Genomic DNA, 21,475 nt, shown 5'->3' with positions numbered 1-21,475 from the left:
TGGTCAGGATCGAAAATCTTCCTTGCCTTACGGTAATCCACGTTAGCGGCTTTTCGCGCTCTTCGCGTTGTCTTCAATTGAGGCGTCTATTTGTTGCTCCTATGGCACGTGGTTTCGTTTTCCCACATGTAACATGTGTATTTTCGTCCCGAGCTGTAATGAGGATTGGCTGTCTCGCAAGTTCTTTGTGGTTGCCAATTCGACGACATGCATCGATTTTCAGCGTGTCTGCTGGCACCGGGAAAGTGAAGGTGGAGACCAACCACTTCGGGGCCTTGACAACATCCGATGGGGCTTCGTCCGCTACTCCAAAGAGGATGAGGTTATCTCCTCTTTCCGCGTCAGTTGTCTCCACTGTGGGCGGATACTTTTTGCCGCCCTTCTTTGTGGGTCTTCTACTCTTCGGCTTCTTCAATTCTTGTCTTGATAGTTTTTCACATGGGCCTTCTCGAGACTCGTCATTTTTTCGGTGACTGCTTTGAGGCCAAGGTTGGTAAAAATACTGTGTATTATAAGGTTAGCGTATAACGCGGGGTCGGGAATAGAGATATCTGCTGAGAAGAAAACGGGGGGGAAAACACGGTTTTTTCCCGGTGTGTGACGTAGCTGGATCCCAGCGAACGATCTACAAGCATTAATCGTTTACCCATAAATTAGATCCAATATAGTATTACATTTTTACTAGTGTTAAATGGTATAGTTATATAATAATAGTATTTTTGACTATTTTAAACCATGAATTTTATAGCCGAGGCTTAACTTTTAATATTTTAAAGGCGTTTATTTTGAATTTTGTTAATAAAGGCTTGTCAAGTTGTCATGAACTCAACATAATACAGTAATGCACGGATTAAAATGCTCGGTTCTCGGGTGCAATAATTCCTTAATTGTCACCCGAAAGAAGAATTTGTCATACCATCTATTCCCATCTCAAATAACTATAAGGCAAAAATGGATAACCGCTTGCGGACGTTCCCAAGACAAAATAAATGTGAAATATGCAAGGATTTGCTCAGAACATTTCTATGAAGAAGATTATCCAAGAAATCTGAGAGTAGAATTTATGAACCCAATACAAAGAGGCTCTGAATACCCACTGCCATTCCTTCAAAAAAGAACAAGAAATGAAATATAGTATAAAGAAAGTGATAAAGTATTAGTAGCGTGTTATTTAAAGTTTAAATATGTACAAATTTAAAATTTACTAAAGTAACAGGAATGTATAGATTTCTGTTAATGTTAAAATTTTAAATTTAAGGTGTTATATTATAAAATTGGTAATTAAAGTTCTATTTGATTGTTAAAGGGAATATAACCTCAGGTATTTGGTGTGGAACACTAACGTTTGCAGCTCTGGCCGCTCTTGCCTTTGGCTTTAAAAAATTTTGGCGCCACTGTAGAGGGAAACTTGAAAAATTGAAGGGGTCTTCCATAAAGATTGCCTTGCAGGTTATATTCCCTTTAATGTAAATTTTGAATATGTATAATTAATATACTTTAAAATACTTAAAAGTAAAAATCTATAATTTTATATAATAAAGGTATCACATTACGTTATATAGTTACTGAATGTATAAAATATTAAAAGCGTTAATATATTGAAAGGTGTCACTTAACTAGTATTAATAATTTATCACACAGGCATGTAAAATGATAAAACACGTGTTTTATCATTTTACATGCCTGTGTGATAAATATTTGTATTTGTGCTAGGCCTCGGTATTGCGCAATGATTTTTAAATTCCAAACATTAAAACCGAGGCCTAGCTGATACAGGTCCCAAAGGCGGGGAATTCATTTCCTCGCCTTAAAATTATCGTCGATTTTAAAAGTAGATTACAAGCGAAATAATTAAGGGAAAATTATGAAAGTAGTCTTAAATAAAACCTGGAAACTTACTAAAAATCATATGAAAAATTCAAAGTTGAGTACAAACACTAAAATTATTAAAAAGTCTCCGAATTGCAACACAGTTAGGAAAACAAATTCCCGTAGGAAAAGCATTAGGGAGAAAAAACAATTTTCACGAAAATTCGTCTGCTGAGACTCAGTTCGTGTCTCCGCTGTTCGGCAGAGCCACTTGATTTTTGAACCCCTCCTCTTCTAGGGAGATGTCCGCTCCTATTGACTAAACGCAGTATCAGTCACGTGCTTCCTCCATGACTCCAGGTTTACTTGAATACTATGGGGCGCCAAACCGGCAAAAATTGTATGAAATTTCTAAAAATAAGATAATTAAAACGTCTATAAAAGTATGAAAAGACGTCTATAAAAGTATGAAAGAACATCTATAAAAGTATGAAAGAATGTCTATAAAAGTATGAAAGAATGCATTTAAAAGTATGAAAGAACGTCTATAAAAGTATGAAAGAATGTCTATAAAAGTATGAAAGAACGTCTATAAAAGTATGAAAGAACGTCTATAAAAGTATGAAAGAACATCTATAAAAGTATGAAAGAATGTCTATAAAAGTATGAAAGAACGTCTATAAAAGTATGAAAAGACGTCTATAAAAGTATGAAAGAACATCTATAAAAGTATGAAAGAATGTCTATAAAAGTATGAAAGAATGCATTTAAAAGTATGAAAGAACGTCTATAAAAGTATGAAAGAACATCTATAAAAGTATGAAAGAATGTCTATAAAAGTATGAAAGAACGTCTATAAAAGTATGAAAGAACGTCTATAAAAGTATGAAAGAACGTCTATAAAAGTATGAAAGAATGTCTATAAAAGTATGAAAGAACATCTATAAAAATATGAAACACCAGTTTGTTTTCTCATGGTAGCGAAGGGGGTGGAAATACCCAGTTTATTGTTTTGTAGGGGTCTAGTGGAAAAGCTTAGTTACATCACTGTTACCGATGGCGCGTTCACTCAGGGTTTACACCTGCGGTTGTAAAAATAAAAAACCCAACCAGATCAAGTTGTCTATGGAGTTCCCACTTCCCACCAAGATATACGGTTGCCGATGTTACCGCCCACAAATACAATTGTGTACTTTTCCTAGTTTCAATTTAATAAAATCAGAAATACACGAATTTCTGATTAAATTGTTGACCTAAAATCATTAATTATTAAATTGTGGAAGCTTGTGGCACAATACAGTTTCTAAAAGATGCGATGACAAAATGAATTTAAATCATTAAAGTTAAAAAACTTATTGTTTTGGTGTTCGATGGAAACAGGAAAATGAGATCCGCAAACCGCTTGACTATTTGGCGCATTCCTAGCGCTATATAAATTCCACCTAAACTCGGGTGCGTTCAGTGTAAATGCAATGGCGTTCAGTCTTTCTTGCACTCTCAAGCGAACGAACGAGCGCGCTGGATCCCTTCGACTCTTTCATAGATGTTTTCGGAACTCATTTATAGAAGTAAACGAAACCAAAAGTAAATAGGGGGAGAAAGTCTGGCACTTGTGTCCAACCACACGACGTCTTATTTGAGGGGTAAAATGTTTGGGCTTCGGAAATGACTTCCCCCTCGCCTCTTTACAGGGACATAAAGGTATCGGTTGTACTCCGCCACGATGAAAAATAGTTCTCTATAAAATACGTGAATAATAAACTTTTGCTTTCAATAATTTGGTTGTTTTAGTTCCTAAATAAAGTAGATATATGGTAGAAATTAAAATGCGACATTTAAAAAATAATAAACACGACTTTTGAAAAGAAATAAACCGTAACTAGAATAACGCTCACTTAAATCGTGGAGAGCGTGGCGCCATCTAAGAGCAGAGATCGAGACTAATTGGTAAATCTACGACGTTAAGGCCTAACAATTTGCAAGTTTAACAGAAATAATAGCTATAGCTACGAGCATTTTTTGTTTATTTTACAATTGATATAGTAATTATTAATTAAAATCAACCGTTATCGAAGGAAATAACGGTCAGCATTTGACAGAGAGACTATTTGAAATCGCGAGGCGGTGACATGGTTTTCATCTTGAGCGCGGACCAGAATACCACAAATGCACTACTTCGCGCGTAATGTGCAATCCTTATTGGTTAGAAATATCACGTGATCACTAGCTCTTTAAAAAGGGTGTCAAGCATGGCGGAAGGTAAAATCTGAAGGCAGTGATAGACTTTCTCCCCCTACTTACTTTTGACGAAACTCATTTATAGACGTTCTTTCATACTTTTATAGACGTGTTAAGTTAACATAGTGTTGTCAAAAAAAAACCGTCAGCCACATCGAGACGAAAATCTGTTTCATACTTTTATAGACGTTTTAATTATCTTATTTTTATAGAAATTTCATACAATTTTTGCCGGTTTGGCGCACCATAGAATCCTCCTAGGTTTAGTTACTGACGTAGACAAAACATTTACAAGTGACCTCTAGTATTTTATAGAAACATCTATTTTAGTTCTTGCTATCTCGAAGTTTAATATGGCACGCCAAATCGGACCAAATTCTTACTTGGTTGCGGCTCAACTCAATCGTGTCTCTACTCAAATCTAATTAATCCAACTGACAGAGAAGAGGACGTATTTGTCCTTGGTATAAATAATAAGCTAATAGGCACCTCGATTAAACATCAAGTTACTGTTTATATACGCCGTGTTGAATTAATGTAAATTTTTCACCTGTACGTTATGCAACAAGTGTTTCCTTTTTTGACATAAAAAACCCGACGTTCTGTTTACAGGTGAAAAGTTTCCATTATTTCAACCAGCACTAAATAAACAGTAACTTGCATGTCCTGGCTCTCGGAAATATAACTTCTTGGCGATTTCCTTAAAGATGTTTTATTCTCGATAATTTTATGCTTTGTCTAAAGAAATAATTATCAAATTTTCTCAAACAATTGCTATTCTTTTTTTTTTTACATCATCCAGAACTTTTGTCATGCAGAATGCAATGCATTCATAAATATCAATTAAAAACCAAAAATCTATAAACTTGATTTAGTCAAGGATTCTATATTTATTTTAGCTCATTTTACTGATTTATTAAAAATGGAATGATCATTGAACTTTTTTTTTTCCAAAAAATAACAGTTCCATATATATAAAAAAAATAGTTACTTTAAAAATTGATATATTTACTGTTACTACTTAAAATGGACGTATATTAAGATTTTTCACTATATTTTCTTTTATCTGCAAAAATTACAGCATCTTAAAAGATTTTCTAAAATTTTTTGTTAAAGGGGGGGGGGGGGGGGCATAGCTTTATTAAAGCCGCTCAAGTTTAGATCTGTAACTTTAAGAACAAAAGAAATTTACAAAGTCTATTTGTTACATTAAGAATACTGTACAACAATATTTACAAGAATACAAAATCAGCCTATAAAAACAACATAATTTTATTAAATTCAAACTTTGGACCCAGGAACCATTGGTTCTCTTCTATTAGTAGCTTGGCTACTAAAAGCGTAATTTAGTCCATTCACATGATGCTGTAAATGAGCATTATGATTTCCATTCACTTGCAAATTGGTAGTCCTAGGCTGATGCTGAGCGGCGTTAACAAAATTGTTCACTTCACCTCCTTGAATCAAAGCTTGGGGATAACCTTGAATTTTGCTTCGAGCACCAAGCATGTTTTGTTGGGTGTGAGAAGAGTGGGGTAAAGAGCTCTGTTTATTCGTGGTATTTGGTACACTATTATTATTAGTCCTTCTAGGTAATGAACTAGAATTAATTTCAGTTGTTTGATGGGGTGCTTGATATAGCGCCTGTACACTTTCATATTCGAAATAATTAGATATGGGCCGTTTCTCCCACTGACTCGACACAGTTTTATTCTGATTTTGGGATGCCACTCCATTGGTACCATTGCCAGCATTGAAATGCTGGTGGTGATGAGAATTTGGGATTGCACCACTTGGTTCTACTTGTTGACGTCTCATTTGCTGCTGCTCTTGAGATTTGAACTGCCTCAAATGTTGTTGAATTTCTTTATAATTCACATAATGGCTATATTTACTGGGATCAGCTATTCCACGTCTACTTCCAGGCCTAAAAATTAAAGTCAAAATTCATTATTTGCCACTTACAACAAAAATAAGTTTCAAATCTGACCTTTCCATTTCTTTGTAAATGTCAAAACTATTGGATCTAGTGTGAGTTTCCTCGGGTTCTGGGTGACGCTAAAAACAAGTTACCAGTTTAATTTCTTCAATATTGAAATTAAATTATAAAAAATTCAAAATGCATGTGTTATGTGCAATATCGTAACATCAGAAAGTAAAATAATGCATGCTAGGCAAAGGGCTTCTGTTATACTAAAACAAAGCTATAAAGAAAAAGAAAAAAAACGCAAAAAGTGTTGCTGTAGTAATGAGCAAAGCTAGAAAATAACTGGGTGATGTGCCTAGAATGACAGGGTACAAACCTGTCGGGTGTATAAACTGTAAGTTCTCCGCAAAACAGCGTGAGCAGTGAACATCTGGAAATGACAGTGAAGAATGAAGAAAACTACTGTAACCCATAAAACTAAAAGAGTTTTTACAAGTGCTTAGTGTGCTAATGTACATATTAAATTAATCTATTTCGCTCTATTAGTGAAGTGCTATGGCGTAATTTGTTTACAAAGACCTACACCCACCTTAGGTGGTGAAGAAATTTTGTGTCTGTCTAGTTGATAATGACTGTAGATATAGTTGTTGTTGTTTATATTGGAATGATGAAAAATGGTATTACCAACACCAGTATTAGCAATGGGTCTATTGGATTTATTGGGTGAACGAAAATGAGGAGATAGGGGAGGAGTAGGCAAAGGTCTCAGCTGCTAGAAGTCCAAAAATACAAAAATTGTACCAAATGCCGAAAAACATTTTACCCCAGAAAAAATATCAGCATAAAGCTTTCAGATACCCTCACCAGAGAATAAAACAAAATTTCTAACCAGTTGTTTATCAATTCTGTCCTTCATGTCCTTCTCATACCATTCTTCTTGTTCGTCTTTGGGGTAGTGACCATGTCTCTCTTGATGTTTCTTCTGATGCTGAGCACGTAGCTGTTGCATCCTTTCTTGTCTACTGGGAGACATTCCACTGTAATTAGGCCCTTGCTGGTGATTTGGCATGGCATTAGCTGTTTGGATATGATGTTGATGGTGATGATGCCCAACTGTCATAGGAGAATGCGCATGTCCGTGACTGTTGATGGGAGGCAGAGGAGGAGGAATAACTTGGGTTGACTGAGATAAGGGAATTTGAATTTTCCCAGCTTCTTTGTTTTGAGTGAGTTGTTGAGCTTGTTGTTGCCTTTGCTGTTGTTCCAAAAGCTTTCTATATTGCTCTTGAATCCTAAAAACACAGTAATTTTAAGTAAAAAATACCTTATCAAACTTTCAGATTCTTACCTTTCTTGTTCTTCCTGGGCAGCTTTCCTGGCTTTAACACGCTCTGCTTCTTGTTCAATTTGTTCAATAGTCAACTTCTGTATAGTCTCTTGAGTTATTTTACGGTGCTTACCAAACTTGAAAACAGAACCCAGCCCTTTTAACAATCCACCCTTTTTCTTTACATTATTCCCAGAACTAGCAACTTTAGTGATAGGGTCTTTCCTATTATAAGCGTGAATCATGTCATCGCTTGAATTACGTTGCAACACATTATGCACATGTTCATGATTAATAGTTGGTTGCCGAGAACTAAGCTCAAGAGGTCCTCCTCTTTTAAACTGTTGAGTTCCTTGACTACTGCTGCCACTTTCGCTCTCTTCTTCAACTGTAAATTACAAGTTCAAATACCTCAATTATGGAACAAACATATTGGATAAATGCTTTATTGGTACTTAATCCCACAATTCTAAACAAAAACTAAAGAAAAGCATCCAAATGATGATAGAAGAGCAAATATCCCGTAGAACCGAAAAATAAACAAACCAACTTGACCACTGCACAAAAATATGAAGTATAGTGGATTTTTGGGGTTGAAAAATAGAGACCATCACCAATGAATATAATGATAGCTAAGCTCCAAGATGATACATACCAGTCTCCATACAAGCTTCTGTAACAACACCAGGTGGACCATCATAAGATCTGTCAACAGCGGCTCTAAAACTTTCATTGCATCCTCTGCCTCTTGATGGAGCCCCTCCATTACCAACAGCTTTGTTTCCTCTCTGTCCATACCTCCCAGTCGCTTCTTTTTGCAACTCTTGTACCATCGTTTGAAGGCTTTCAAGACTGCTACTTTTACGCATTCCGAGAGAGGGTCCCACAATGGTGGATTGTGAAATTTGAGCTGATCTAGATGCTTCATTTGAGTTGCTGCTATTTGAACTTTCCCCAGTTGATACTGAGTGATAGGGGCAACCAGGTGATTGACAGCTCCCTTTACATTGTTTTTTTTCGTAAGTTAACAAGAATAGGAGAAAGCCAGACAACACAACCAATGATTTGATCCGAAAGAACCACATTTTAGAAAAGGCAATTAGGGAGAGGGAAAGAAGTATATGGATGGTTAAAAAAGAAAAAATATTACAAGTTAGAAGATTTTGAAAGCATAGGTTTAATAGTGCAGTGCAAACTTGGTGATAGTTCAATTGTCTAATTTGACATAATTTAATACAAAATTATTTAAAAAAAAAATTAAACATGCATTACTCGTGGTTAGGATTTCATAATTTATCTCCCAAAAGATTTTAAATACATAACCCGATGAGCATCTATGAAAATGAATGTGCAGTGTGCAAGTGGTTTGATTAAAAAACTATCTTAATAAGAACTGCTGGCTGACGGTTCAGAAAAGGGCCATTTACCACATTTCACTGAATGGTCAGCTTTCAATGGTGCAAAACACAAGTGTAATATAATGTCTAAAATTACTGGTATATTAAGCGGGCAACCTACAGCAACATTTTGGATAGAAAAACAGCGTACTCTTCGGAATTCGGCTCAATGTTTTGCACTGAACTTTCTTAGCTAAAACAGAAGTTTCAACTGAGAAACGTTTACGCACTTACGAAGCAAATAAAACTTCAGCACACAAAAAAAAATAAAATTAAGCCAACAAAAAAAAGGACCAGCAGAAAGTGCTTCCAAAAGAGGCAATAAAGTTCCCCATATAATATACTGAATGAACCTACGTTTATCATGCCTTAATTATACATAAAATTATATAAACTAACTTACCAGCTTTATGAAAAGTGTGAGGCCTTAATAGTGACTCTGCAGAGCTGGAACGTACAAGTGACACTGAGCCATTTCCAACTGAAAAAAAAAATGAAAAATTAGTGTTAGTGAAATGTACAAAAAATTATTGAAATTACTCTCAAACAATATAAGGATAGATGTTTTTAGACAACGTTTACCTGTTTGTGAGTATTTCCTTTTAGAAGTTTGTTTGCATGGAACTAACATTTTATTTTATTAGTCTTACTTAAAAATTAGTATGTTAAGTCAAAAGTTATGATACGCAGAGAACAATTAGAACTACAACAAGTGCCACAAAATCAAGGAAAAAAATTTAATTACTATTAGAGATACTCCTGGATTTATTTATGGTGTTTTGGTTTTCTTTAACTTTTGGAGATGGAACTTCAATATCAGTTTTTCTATCTTCTGAAGTGTCTCTGATATTCATTGGTGAATTACAGCTTGGTCCCTCTGTGTCCAGATCTATATTCTCAGAGTTGTTTTTCTTTTCCTTATCTTTAAGCTTTTTGTTTCTCTGATATGTGTCAGTGTTCCTGGCATCAAGTTGAGCGTGCCTTTTCTCCGATATACTTTGTCTTCCAAAGCCATCTCTATGAAAATTAGCATCTTTCTCCTCTTCATTTAAGGATAACCTGGAAGAAAAAGTTTCAAGTGTAAAGGGTGTAGATTATAAAAAGAGAACAACAATTACTCACTGGCTTGAATCTATCTTTTCAGCTTCGACAATTTCAATAACTCTTTCTTCTTTCGGAGGATGAGGATGAACGTGATGATGAGGAGATCCAAGGACTCTTTCTTTACTTCTACTTCTTTGCTTAGGCCTGACTGAATTATTACTGTATTCATCTTCAATTACAACTTTATCATCACCAAATTGTGCATTTGGTAGTCGTAGCCTTAATTCGCAAAGATTAATTAATTCGCTACCGTTAATGATGTACAATCTCCTGGTATTTAAAAAATATATTTACCGAGGATCATTTGTTCCGTAGAGAGCTTGCTGAAGATGAGATGCGCCCCAGCTTTCGTGACTCGCTTTAAGATAGGATTCATTTCTAATTCCAACATTGATTGCTCCAACATTCTGACCCATAATCCGATCTAGAACTGGGTTTCTTCCATTCATTTGTAAAGCATCCTCTGAATTTGTACTCTTATGTACTCCACCAGAAGAAAATTTCTCTTCAGTGGTATTATTGTTGTTCAGACTACCACTGGAGCCATTCCTAGGTTTGAATATTACAGTTGTTTCTGAAGTTTCACTGGCAGAGTTATCCGGAGTAGCGACAATTTCATTTTGTTTAATCGGTGAGTTTAAGCACAACAGGTTGTCTGAAGTAAACAGCGAGAATTGAAATAACTGTCTCATTACAATAATATAGCTAAATTTAATTACCTAAAGAAGATCCACTGCTGAGAACGGAGTCACTCCTGTCATTGCTACCGTAAGAAACACTGCTATCATCTCCAGATCCATGAGTTCCATTAACTTGTGAAGATGGAATTCTTCTTGCAACTGTCAACGTAATAGCATTAGGAAGTGCATTTGGTCCTTCTCCTTGAGTCATTGCTCTACGCAAAGTCTCCATGGCTTGAGTGTTTGTCATTGAGAGCAGTGATATTCCATTGATATTGACTAATTGGTCGTTTGTACATAGTCTACCATCCTACATTATTTTTAAATTTATTTTAACATCTACATTAAACGTAAAAAAAGTAAAAGTAAGCGAACCTTGGAAGCAGCTCCCCCGTGGATAACTGATTTTACAAAAATTCCCAGATCCACAGGGCCATTAGGCCCTGTAGTAGATTTCCCTTTTACACTAACGCCGAGACCGGCTGAGCCCGTGTCATTGAGAGGAATGTCAAAAGTTAAAACTTCACGATGCTTCCAAGGAAAAATGCCATCTCCATCAGATTGATCAGAGGGCTGAATGTAATAAAATTAATCTTCTGTCTTCTTACACAAAAAGCAAAGGAATCCTTACCAATTTCCTTGGCAATGATGTTTGAGGTATAACTTCAGTTTCCTGTCTGGAAACAACAAGATCCACAACACCACCAGGAGGAGTATTTCTTAAGAGGGAAACAGCTTCTGTTTGGGATTTACCAGTCATTTCCAAGCCATTGACTTCCAAGAGTCTATCACCCGGTTTCAGCCTGCCATCTTGAATGGCAGCTCCTTTAGGCAAAATGTTCTTTATGTAAATAGGACAATTCCCGCCAGCAGGATTATCCCTAGTCGTAACGCTAAATCCAAGTCCTTCCGGACCTTTAGTCAGTTGTATAGCAATTTTTCTTCCTATTCTTCGAGTATTTGAAGCCAAAGGTGCGGATGAAACTGGTCTCGATGTTGCAGGAACTTTCTTTGTGGGAGTCACTGTTGCCACTTTTGTCACTAAACCACCTTTGGAAGTGCAAGAAAAATTAATTTGCATACTTACTTAATGATGATGTTACATTTTGAGTTTCCCAAAAATGGTACCTCTTTCTTCACCTTCAACTAAAGCTGCTCCGTCATGTTCTCTTTCTTTCCTTAAGCTAGCTTGAAGACCATTTGGCTTGGGATAGACTGGAGGAGGCGGTTTTTTGGGTGGTGGTGGATTTCCGCCTCTGGAAGATGTCCTACTGCTACTAACAGAGTCTAAAGTCCCTTGACTATTTTGGTCCATGTGATTTCCACCACATTTAACTAGTTTGAGCTTAATTTCTTGGTTTTTCAAGGCATCTTTAAATATTTCTTGAGCTTTTTGAAAGCTAACATGCACTAAGCTTCGTCCACTAATTTCCACAATTCGATCTCCAACTTGCAACCTTCCATCTCTGTCAATTCGCCCTCCACTTTCAATACCTTGTATAACAAGCCCCGTATCCCTGATAAGAAGAAAAATTTACATTATATAGCGTGAATGAATGTTTTTAAGGTATGCAACATACCTCCCACTAGAGTCATAATCAGGAACCACATGAATTCCAAGAGGGCCAGATTCATTTTTAAGTATTATGACCACTTCTCTGTCATCTCCAAGACTTGAAGTTTCACTTTCAGGGTCACGAGAGTGATCTGGAGATGTACCAGAGCTTCCAAGGGGCTCTCTTCTTCCATCGCGCATATCAGAATAAATACTCTAAAAATTAAAAATTAACATTGAGAGCCACAGTTGGGTTCACACCTCATCAATAAAAATAACTTACTTTGTACAGTTGTCTATCAGCAGCTTCGGCCCACCTGGACATTTCACTTCCACTGCCTAGAATGGAGAGACGCCCAGAACCCCTAGACAATCTAGAAGAGACCGATTTCTCTTCGCCACTGCCTTCTCCCCTAGAGTCATCGTCAAAGTCCTCTTCATCTTCAGACTGACCAGTACTGTTAGTCTACAAAACACGTTTGGCCATAATAAAATCAGTCACTCATGCTTTGATGGAATCAGCCAACCAGCAATAAGATACTTACTCTTCGGATGCGAGGTTTGGCATCATCGCACGTATCCCCAACAATTACAGCAGCAGACCACCTTTTTGTTGGATCAGGATTGGAAGACACTGGGGAGAGGCGATTTAGTGCAGGTTCACTACCCCTTCTGACCTGCAGAGGGGTGATACCTAAAGAGACGTAAAGAAGTTGACTTAATATTAAGTTAAAAAGCAGTTTTTATTGAATATACCTGTTGGCATATGATTCCCAGTAATCTCAACATCGCTGTAATCACAATTTTTCACTTTAATCCCACCATTGGGGTTTGGCAAGGTGTTATGGTTGACTTCTATTTGGAAAATGTCCGGGCTTTCGGTGCCAACCGAGCTGGCACTTGTGCCATCACCTCCATTATGGTGATGGTAAGGCGAGGTTTGCTCCTCATATATGGCAATTATCTGCAAAGAAAAAATGCTACAATTAAAATGGACGAAATTGGAAACGCGTCGGATTGTATTCACTTAAAGGCGAAAAATTTTGGGACTAAAACTTTTACTAACCCGTCTTATCCTAACCATGGCTTTACGTTTGAGTCTATTGCGTTTAAATATTTACGGGGAGCCAACCAGAATCAAAATGACACGATAGTTTCGCAAGGGCGGTTACTCGCTTTTAGCAATCACCGTTGCGTGACAATAAAAAAAATTCAACAGCAGTCGCGACTCTATTCTTTATTAGCGGAGAGAACGCCGAAATAATGAACGGCTTCCTTCACGGCCCACCCCTGCTGTTTCTCCCTCCGACCTTCCTACCTATGTCCCCAAACGTCCGTTCGCGAAATCCCAAATGCGTCGACACTGGCCAACCCTCTTCTGACTTAACCACTTTTAATTTTAATACGACGATTGCTAAATAGGAAAGAATTAAGATATTCGAGGGAGGAGGAAACGACGATAAAAGAATCGATCTAAAATTAAAAAAAACGAAATTGAAACCAAGATTTCCGTTTCGATGAGACGAGAACCACCTGTTTCAGCCGTCACCTTTTCAGCCGTTTCAAAATTAGCTAGCAGCCTACCCCTATCCCGGGGCTATTGACGGTGCACTTTGGCCCTTAAATATCCCGCCGACGCCCCGAATAAAAGACAGCATCTGCGGGTAATATATATAAAAGCAACCGTAATGATTTTATGAACAACAAATAAGCGTTTTCAGACCCCTAAATAATAAATCACGCGTAAAAAAGCCGGTGAATAGAACGACTAAGCTTCGTAAATGCAAATTTTACTTATCTCCCTACTTTTGGCCGAAACGTCAAATACCGTGGTCAAAAACCTAAAAACGTGGTGATTTCGGCTGGGTGCCCGCGTGGAATTTAATCCGGTCATTATCTCGTCGTTCCGGCTAACAGCCTCGAGTTTCATTTAAAAAAGTCTCCCACAAACACGAAAAAACCCTAGTTGGTACAATACAACAAAAGAAGACGCTCGCGTAGTAGGTCTGAGCGCCAAAAAAAAGACGCTATTCTACTGTCCTATAATCGGAATCTGGCCTATTTAAAAAATTTCAAGAAGCTAGCTAAGGACGACACTTTCTCCTGACATTCGAACGAAGTCAAATAATTAATAGTAAATGATGCTTAAAAAATCATTTGTTTCATTATTTCGTGCGAAACGAGGAAGAGGATTTTTCGCGTTTTCGGGCGTGTGATGAAATTCATCGCCATACTTGGAGTCTAAATTCGGAGGTGTTTTTTACGTGAAAGGGTGTATAAAACATTGCATAAGTCACGTAAAAGCATCTCCGAAATACGAAATTTAGCGGCCACCGAACAAATATTTTCTCTTCAAATTTCCTTTATGAAACGTGAAACTAGTTTTTTTTCTTTGCGGAATAAAGAATGGCCCTAGATCTCTCATCCGGCACACATACAGAGAATATAGTGGTGATGGTGGTAGTATGATATTAACTAGAGAAATTACTATATTATACCCCAACACAGGTTAGGCGGCATTCCAGATTTCATTAAAACGCCATTATTCTGCAAAAATAAAAGTAAGCCAAGGAGGACGGCGGCTAATAACTCATAAATATCAATTTAAAATTAAATCTAATAGGATCTTTTATGAAAGCAAAGAAAATATAGAAGAGGAATAGAAACTGTAGCTGCCAAGTGGATTTAAAACCATCTCCATGGTTTTCGCGTGATAAACTTCCGGCTAATAATATTGCTTACGTCCTAATATTACCGGTAGTCAGTAGTCCTATATCCCTATTCCCTAAATATGAAGTTTGTGCTACAGCGACTGGACGTGCCAATACCATATAATTGTCTATGGTTTCTCTTATTACCGCCAAGGTTGAGTTTTATGTTCAAAGTTCTGGCAGCATGGTTTATTTTATTTGACGAGAAAAAAAATTAACTTCGGCGTCCAATCACAATGAAAAATAATTAAACCAAAATGAAGCCTCCATTTTAAAACACGTTCCAAAGTAGATTCGAAATAAATTTAGCATTTGGTATAAAAAAATCTTAAAAGGAGGGCATTAAATAAATATTACACCGCCATTATTTGCCTACGAAATAAACGCGGAATTGGGGTCGGCTTTTCACAAGATTTGTTACTTCACAAAACGTTCCGATCAGATTAAGAGACAGGGTCCAAAATCTAGAACCGTAATTATAAGACTGCCGCGTGAGGACAAAAACCAAATTAAAAAGGGCCCAATCATTTGTTTCCACACGAATGATCGCCAACAATGGTGGAAGACTCGCGATCTGTAGGAAGACGCGGTAGTCTACCTCCCCCGTTCGAATTGCGTAATAAGATAACCGTAGTGATGAACCGAGAGATTAAATTATATCCATTTATCACTTCGATCCCTCCACGGTCAATTGGTCGCGATTGGACCCAATCAGCGAGATCTTTAATTTAAAGGTGGACTATCCATCATATGATATGAAACATTTAATCGTACCTGTTCCCTGTCATCCGCTACGTCGTTGAGCTGGTCATCGGGGTCGAGTATCCCTCCGTCACTGGATAGCTTCAAGTTGTGAATGACCACCCAAGTGTCCGGAGTCTAGCAAAAGAAAAAAAAGTACTTTAAGATACGATGCGCGTCTTCAAATTACAGAACTGCAGATAAGAGCGCGAGGTTTTTGATCTTTAATAAAATTCAACGCGTCAATGAATCCTTTAAAACATTTCGTACTACTTTTGAATGCGATTAATATTTTTAAGCTATTATACAGGGCTCCAAGCGATTTTTTTTTAAATATTATAGGAATTATAGGAAATTTCATAGAAAAATTAGGAATTTATAGGAACATTTTAGCCAAAAAAATAGGAATTTATAGGAACATTTTAACTAAAATTAGGAATTTATCGGAACATTTTAACTAAAATTAGGAATTTATCGGAACATTTTAACTAAAATTAGGAATTTATCGGAACATTTTAGCTAAAAATAGGAATTTATAGGAACATTTTAACTAAAATTAGGAATTTATCGGAACATTTTAACTAAAATTAGGAATTTATCGGAACATTTTAACTAAAATTAGGAATTTATCGGAACATTTTAACTAAAATTAGGAATTTATCGGAACATTTTAGCTAAAAATAGGAATTTATACGAACAATTCTGAAAAAGTAGGCAATTATAGGAGTATATTGAAATTATGGGAACTCTGGGAGACCAATCGTTGATGTTTTCGGGAACACCGGACCTAGCCAGAGCTAAGCTCTATTAAGAAGGCAAATTTTTCCCAAATGTTAAGGCTGTTTTCTAATACATTATTTTTAAAATTATAGGAATTTCTGGATATAGCTATAGAAAATGTAGAAAATTTCGAAATAATAGGAATTTATAGGAACAATTTTGAGAAAATAGGAAATTATAGGAGGATATTGAAATTATAGGAGGATATTGAAATTATAGGAATTTATAGGAACTCTAGGAGCCCTGTATTATAGGATTTATATTAAATCTCTTTGCTCAAAAGGTCTTATTAGAATGTGTTAAAATTTAACAGGATCTACCTAGATTTCGGTTGAAGAAAATACTAATAATTATATTCGAATTTAAATGTTGGAAGCGCAGTTCTGGTTTTGACCTTCAAGTTGCTGCTGCTACGGATTGCATTCCTCAGTTCCGAGGCGCAAGTTCGCAACGGGGGATTTTTTTAAGAGTTAAAGCTCATTAAAATTGGAAGATTTCGAAATACGAATGCGGATTGGGTAAAGCTTAAAATAAATTACCATTTCGATAATTAAAACCGATTTCATTACCGATGCTTATTAATACATTTCTCGAAAAGGATAATTTATTATTACAATGTTTTTTTTTAATTGATTGTAGGTAATAATGATTTTAAATTTACCTTAATGTACGAATTTATCCATTAGGAATCACCTTATTCAACTACCAGTTGGCCTTCAATTCAAAATTAAATTGGAATGTGTACGACAGTTTTTAGCTCTCAATGGCAAATTAAGTGAAAGTCACCCCATTCAGTTACTAGCCAGCTAATTTTCTGTCAAGTCAGTGGGGAAAACCCGTACTAGCTTTCAGCGCAAGTTGGCAATCTTAGTCGCTCGCGCTATCGGCGAGAGAGCGCTGAAAGGCGCGTCGAAGTGAGGGTAACGTCTGTAATATCAGAGGAAACACCTGTCCAAGGTTAGCAGTACCACCACCTTTCTCTCGCTACATCCTCTCAACGCTACATCCCTTATTATTTCTGCGTAGGCGTTTAGACATTTCCCAAATTCCAATAGAGCGCGAAAACGACAAACTAATGAAGCTTAGAAATGGGATAATATTGAAACAATGTAAATGACGCAACGACAGAAATCGTGCCGATATTTCGAAAGAAATATTTATCTAAAATGTACAAATAATTAGTTTATAAAAGTTTTATAACCCTCGGGCACCCACACGAGCAGCGAACTGTAATTGGGAGAAAAAAGCAACCCACGGATGCAACCATAAACGCGTAAGAAGAGACCAACGCCTACTTTGGTCTTACCTTGGTAAGGTTGGCGTTTTTGGCCACTTTGCTGATATTGTACTTTTGAGAGCGTCCGAATAGACGACCCAACGTATCCGACATGGCGACGACGATTACGCTCGTTGACCATTAGTAAAACGACGAAGAATATCGCTTAACGCGAACGAGATAAACATAGCCACAGAGCGTCGCTGATTTTTCGACTGATTATTTACGCAATTTCAGAAGCGAAGATGAAGGGGAAGGCAGACCACTCTTCGCCACGTTGTCAATAACACAGTTCCCTGACAAAACTGGCTCACGGGTTCTTATTTCTCGAGGAAAGAAGGAGCGCGCGCGACAAGCTCGTTTGAGAAGAACGCGTCCTCCGGGGGTTTCTCGCTTCGACTGATTTGGCAAAATATATATTTTAATTCGCGCGGGAAGTCAACGACGCGCGACTTCTCGGATAAAATCGCTCTTCGAATGTAACTCCGCTTCTTTTACCCAAATCGGGAGAAAGACGGTTCCACTTCCGCGCTATTTCTCCAAGATGCCCGTAGAAAAAATGATGATGGGCCTATCTCTATCCTCCTCCCCGGCTGCTGGCCGAAAAGTGGGTCACCGCTGAAATATTTATACATACGTACACTTTAAATACCGGTATGGCGAAGAAGAATAGCGCGGAAAAAACGGGCGAGTGACGGTGGTTTTCAACGATTCCTCGACTTCCAAAACGACACTCGGCCGCGAAGAGAGCTTCGGCGGATAGACGGAAAGAGAAAAGGTAGCTCACTCGTTCGCGATAAGAACTAAGTAAAGCGATAAACTCGTATGGAAATCACGACCACACGAGCTAGCGAGCTTTCCATACCGGTATGCCAACTTGCATTTTTACGCCGTTTCTTTCCCTTCGAAGTTTTTGCTCCCCGAGAGTTTAGCCGCCAACAAACCCAACAACTCGAGTACGGAAAATATCGACGCCCTACTTTCAGACTTCATAATTACCGCGTATTTAGCTCCGAAAACGACTAAATCTCAATTATTACGACGATTAACGTAATTTGGCGTCATTAAAATTTCAAGTTCATCCCGAAAATTACGTATTTCGAAAAAAAATATTAAAAAATGTACCGCGCCTTTACCGCAACGAATAACAAAACGCGAGTACTATTTACGTCAACACAAACAGCGAGAGTGTACGGGCCAGGGTCTAGTACGTTTCTATTCGCTCCAGCTGTAAAACACGGTGTCGTACGTATTGAAGTGGACTTTAAAACGCGTTTACGGCATTTGTTTCTCCATAAGTGTATAATATTATTACATAAGTGTGACACGCAAAAGTTTTACCGAGAGCCATTCACAAGACTGCATTACGGGCTTCGTCGCCGTTTCGCATTCGCTCGCTACGCGTCACACGTAGCCTTTGACAGCGCCTCGCTATGGGGAGATTTTCTTCTCGTGATGACGTCACTCCGTTACTAGCTCTCGGTAAAATATTCCCCAAAGTGACAAACTTATGGAATATTATTATTGACTTATGGTGTCTCTAACCGTAATTCCAGATTGGGGGATTTTTTTTGTAGTGAGATGGTAGAATAACCCGAGAGGACGTCGGCATCCCCGTTGTCTGTCGGGGTCAAATAGATACTGTTTATGTTACGGGTTTCCATCCTTTCATCCGTTTCCGACGGAAAACGATATTACACTCGGCCGCGAAACCATACACTTTGAGATTAAGCGGGTGAAGATAGCGCTTGAAAAAGCGTTGGGAAACCAGTAGGCTAATCAGTTTACTGGCTACAATACTACACGTTCTTCCGTACGCGTTTTCTATCGCGGGCTTAATCCGTCTATTGAGTCAACATATCTAATGGATTGATTAACGCAATCGCGTATAACAACGAAAGCGTGTCGTAGTCTAGTCGCTCCGGACCCTGTTGAACTATTACGTATATAACCTAGGAGCGACCGAGGGGTCTGACATTCGAAGAGATTTCGTACACTTTCCAAGACTCCGAGGCTTTTTTCAAAATTCCGAAATCCAACGAGAAATCGCGATATTCGGGACAAAAGAAAAAAATCTGATATACAACAAGAAATCCCGTACATATTTTTGGCAACAAACACGTAAGGATAACGCAACTACTAGCCCTTTCTCGCGTACAATTTTCATTAGAGAGCTCCGTTTGGCAAAGCATTTTACGGGGGGGGGGGAGTTAAGATATTCTGAACTTTCCCTTCCGACGGTAGCAAGCCAATGAGAAATGTACACACGAAAATGCGCGTCTAAAACCGTTGCATTTTCCTTGTGGGGTGTGTTTGTTGCTCCTAAATAGAACAAGAACATACTTTCGTTATCTTTGTAAATCGGGTGAAATTTTTTGATAGGTGCTCAATCATTAGCGAGATAAAGAAGCAACGTGTATTATTATCAAAGCGTTATCTTTATTGTATAATTCCATTAAGAGGGTGGCTAACGACGAAAGAATGTCGATAAACAAAGCAAAGTTAAATGCCTTTTTTAAATGGTGATAAGGGCGTTACAATTAATTACATCGTAAATGTATTGTAGTTGAGTGGCTCGTACATGATCAATATTAATAAATTTTTAAGAGATTTAAATAGTAGCGTAAACCTTTAATATTACGGAGAAAATAAAAACACCGAAGGGCTAAATATAGGGCCTGTCAGGCGAAATATTTCATCCCGCTAACGTTCCTCGATAGTTATTTACGTTCCGATGAAAAAGAAAAACCGGCAATTAAAATAAATCATCTGAGAAGAGCAAAACATCTAGTGGCTAAGAGCGTCTAATCAGGGAAATGTTAATCTCGCCTAAATTAGGAGTTACGCCACCTAGTGTAAACAAAACATTAAAGGGCTGCTGATTTCCGGAACCGTAATAGTCGCTTTTTTATAGTTCAACGTTTCTCGGAGGATATCATCTGTAACTCGGAGCGAGAATGAGTTTCGAAAAGGTGATATTCCCACGAAAATTCTCAAATACTTCAATCAAGCGCTTGGAATAATAACGAATATTCCCGAGATTCGACGGTGGTGAAATCGGGCGTAGACTTCACTTTTTTCGAGTCTGGAGAGAACTTCCCGCTTAGTTTGATTCGACCGTATCCAAAAGTCGAACCAGACTAATGGGCGCCAGGAACAGAATGAACGAAGGCGCTACCTTGAAGCCATTTACAGAGATTTTTTATTTCAATTTCTTTCTTAAAAACTACCGTCGGCTATTTAAAAGTTGAGCAATAAAAATACGCGGCGAAACGGTGGAAGGGGTTGTCGACATCTCCGAACGCAAAAAATGCTTTGATTTCGAAGTAGCCCGCTGTCTCTCTAGCATTTTTTTAAAGAATGTCCAAAAAGAGCATGCCGTAAGCCCGTAACGGTTCATTTGGTGGAAGATATTTTTGTTAAATTCGGGAATGTTACACAAAAATGAAAGAGTGAAAGTTTTTTTCGTAAGTTCAATGAATCTAATTAACCGAAATACATTTTTCGTATTTCGGGAATATTACTAAACGCTATGCTATCATCACGAAATGGTCTGCTAGATAAAAAAAAATTCAACGCTTAACTGATCATCAAATACTAATGATTTTATTATTAATTAATTTTTATACAGGATATTTTACGACGGTAGAAAGTTTTAACATAAAAATTGAGATCACATTTTTTGCCGCCCCCCCCCCCCCCAATCTGATCTTCTCAATCAAGAAATATTTAACAATTAAAATTTATCTATAAATTTTTACTTATATGAGGGATATAATTAAAAGAATTTTTCAAAAGGTTTATGCAAATTTCCTACCCTATATTAAAACGTAATTATTTTTACACAGGCTTAATTAAAAAATTAAATAAAACCGAAAATCGCTTCCAATAATCTGTTTTAATTGGTCTATTTTGTTAGCAAATATTTTG

At 37.3% G+C, this 21,475-nt stretch overlaps 1 protein-coding gene across 8 annotated transcripts in view; it reads right to left on the bottom strand.

The window, feature by feature from the left end:
* Positions 1-4,941: 4,941 nt before the first annotated feature.
* baz (par-3 family cell polarity regulator) overlaps positions 4,942-21,475 on the bottom strand; it is a 42,036-nt gene continuing 25,502 nt past the window's right edge. Inside the window, exons 1-21 of one of the 8 annotated variants that reach the window (XM_090156817.1) lie at positions 17,576-17,875; positions 15,523-15,627; positions 12,794-13,001; positions 12,583-12,731; positions 12,321-12,503; positions 12,063-12,253; positions 11,611-11,999; positions 11,114-11,532; positions 10,858-11,055; positions 10,522-10,792; positions 10,097-10,457; positions 9,821-10,021; positions 9,444-9,757; positions 9,102-9,179; positions 7,957-8,301; positions 7,323-7,689; positions 6,864-7,266; positions 6,564-6,746; positions 6,351-6,404; positions 6,038-6,105; positions 4,942-5,974 (exon numbers count right to left, since the gene is read on the bottom strand). In XM_090156817.1, coding sequence (XP_090012943.1) covers positions 5,329-5,974; positions 6,038-6,105; positions 6,351-6,404; positions 6,564-6,746; positions 6,864-7,266; positions 7,323-7,689; positions 7,957-8,301; positions 9,102-9,179; positions 9,444-9,757; positions 9,821-10,021; positions 10,097-10,457; positions 10,522-10,792; positions 10,858-11,055; positions 11,114-11,532; positions 11,611-11,999; positions 12,063-12,253; positions 12,321-12,503; positions 12,583-12,731; positions 12,794-13,001; positions 15,523-15,627; positions 17,576-17,659 — 5,217 coding nt within the window. In that variant the 5' untranslated portion in view covers positions 17,660-17,875 and the 3' untranslated portion in view covers positions 4,942-5,328. Of the gene's footprint in view, positions 5,975-6,037; positions 6,106-6,350; positions 6,405-6,563; positions 6,747-6,863; positions 7,267-7,322; positions 7,690-7,956; positions 8,302-9,101; positions 9,180-9,443; positions 9,758-9,820; positions 10,022-10,096; positions 10,458-10,521; positions 10,793-10,857; positions 11,056-11,113; positions 11,533-11,610; positions 12,000-12,062; positions 12,254-12,320; positions 12,504-12,582; positions 12,732-12,793; positions 13,002-13,103; positions 13,562-15,522; positions 15,628-17,575; positions 17,876-21,475 lie in introns of those variants that run through there. The other 7 variants (XM_090156814.1, XM_090156815.1, XM_090156816.1 and 4 more) reach the window with 7 other exon arrangements.

This window comes from Leiobunum rupestre, chromosome 8 (assembly GCF_980474605.1).
Source record: "Leiobunum rupestre chromosome 8, qqLeiRupe1.1.hap1, whole genome shotgun sequence".
Taxonomy (NCBI): Eukaryota; Metazoa; Arthropoda; class Arachnida; order Opiliones; family Sclerosomatidae; genus Leiobunum; species Leiobunum rupestre.
This window is presented reverse-complemented; position numbering and strand designations above follow the sequence as displayed.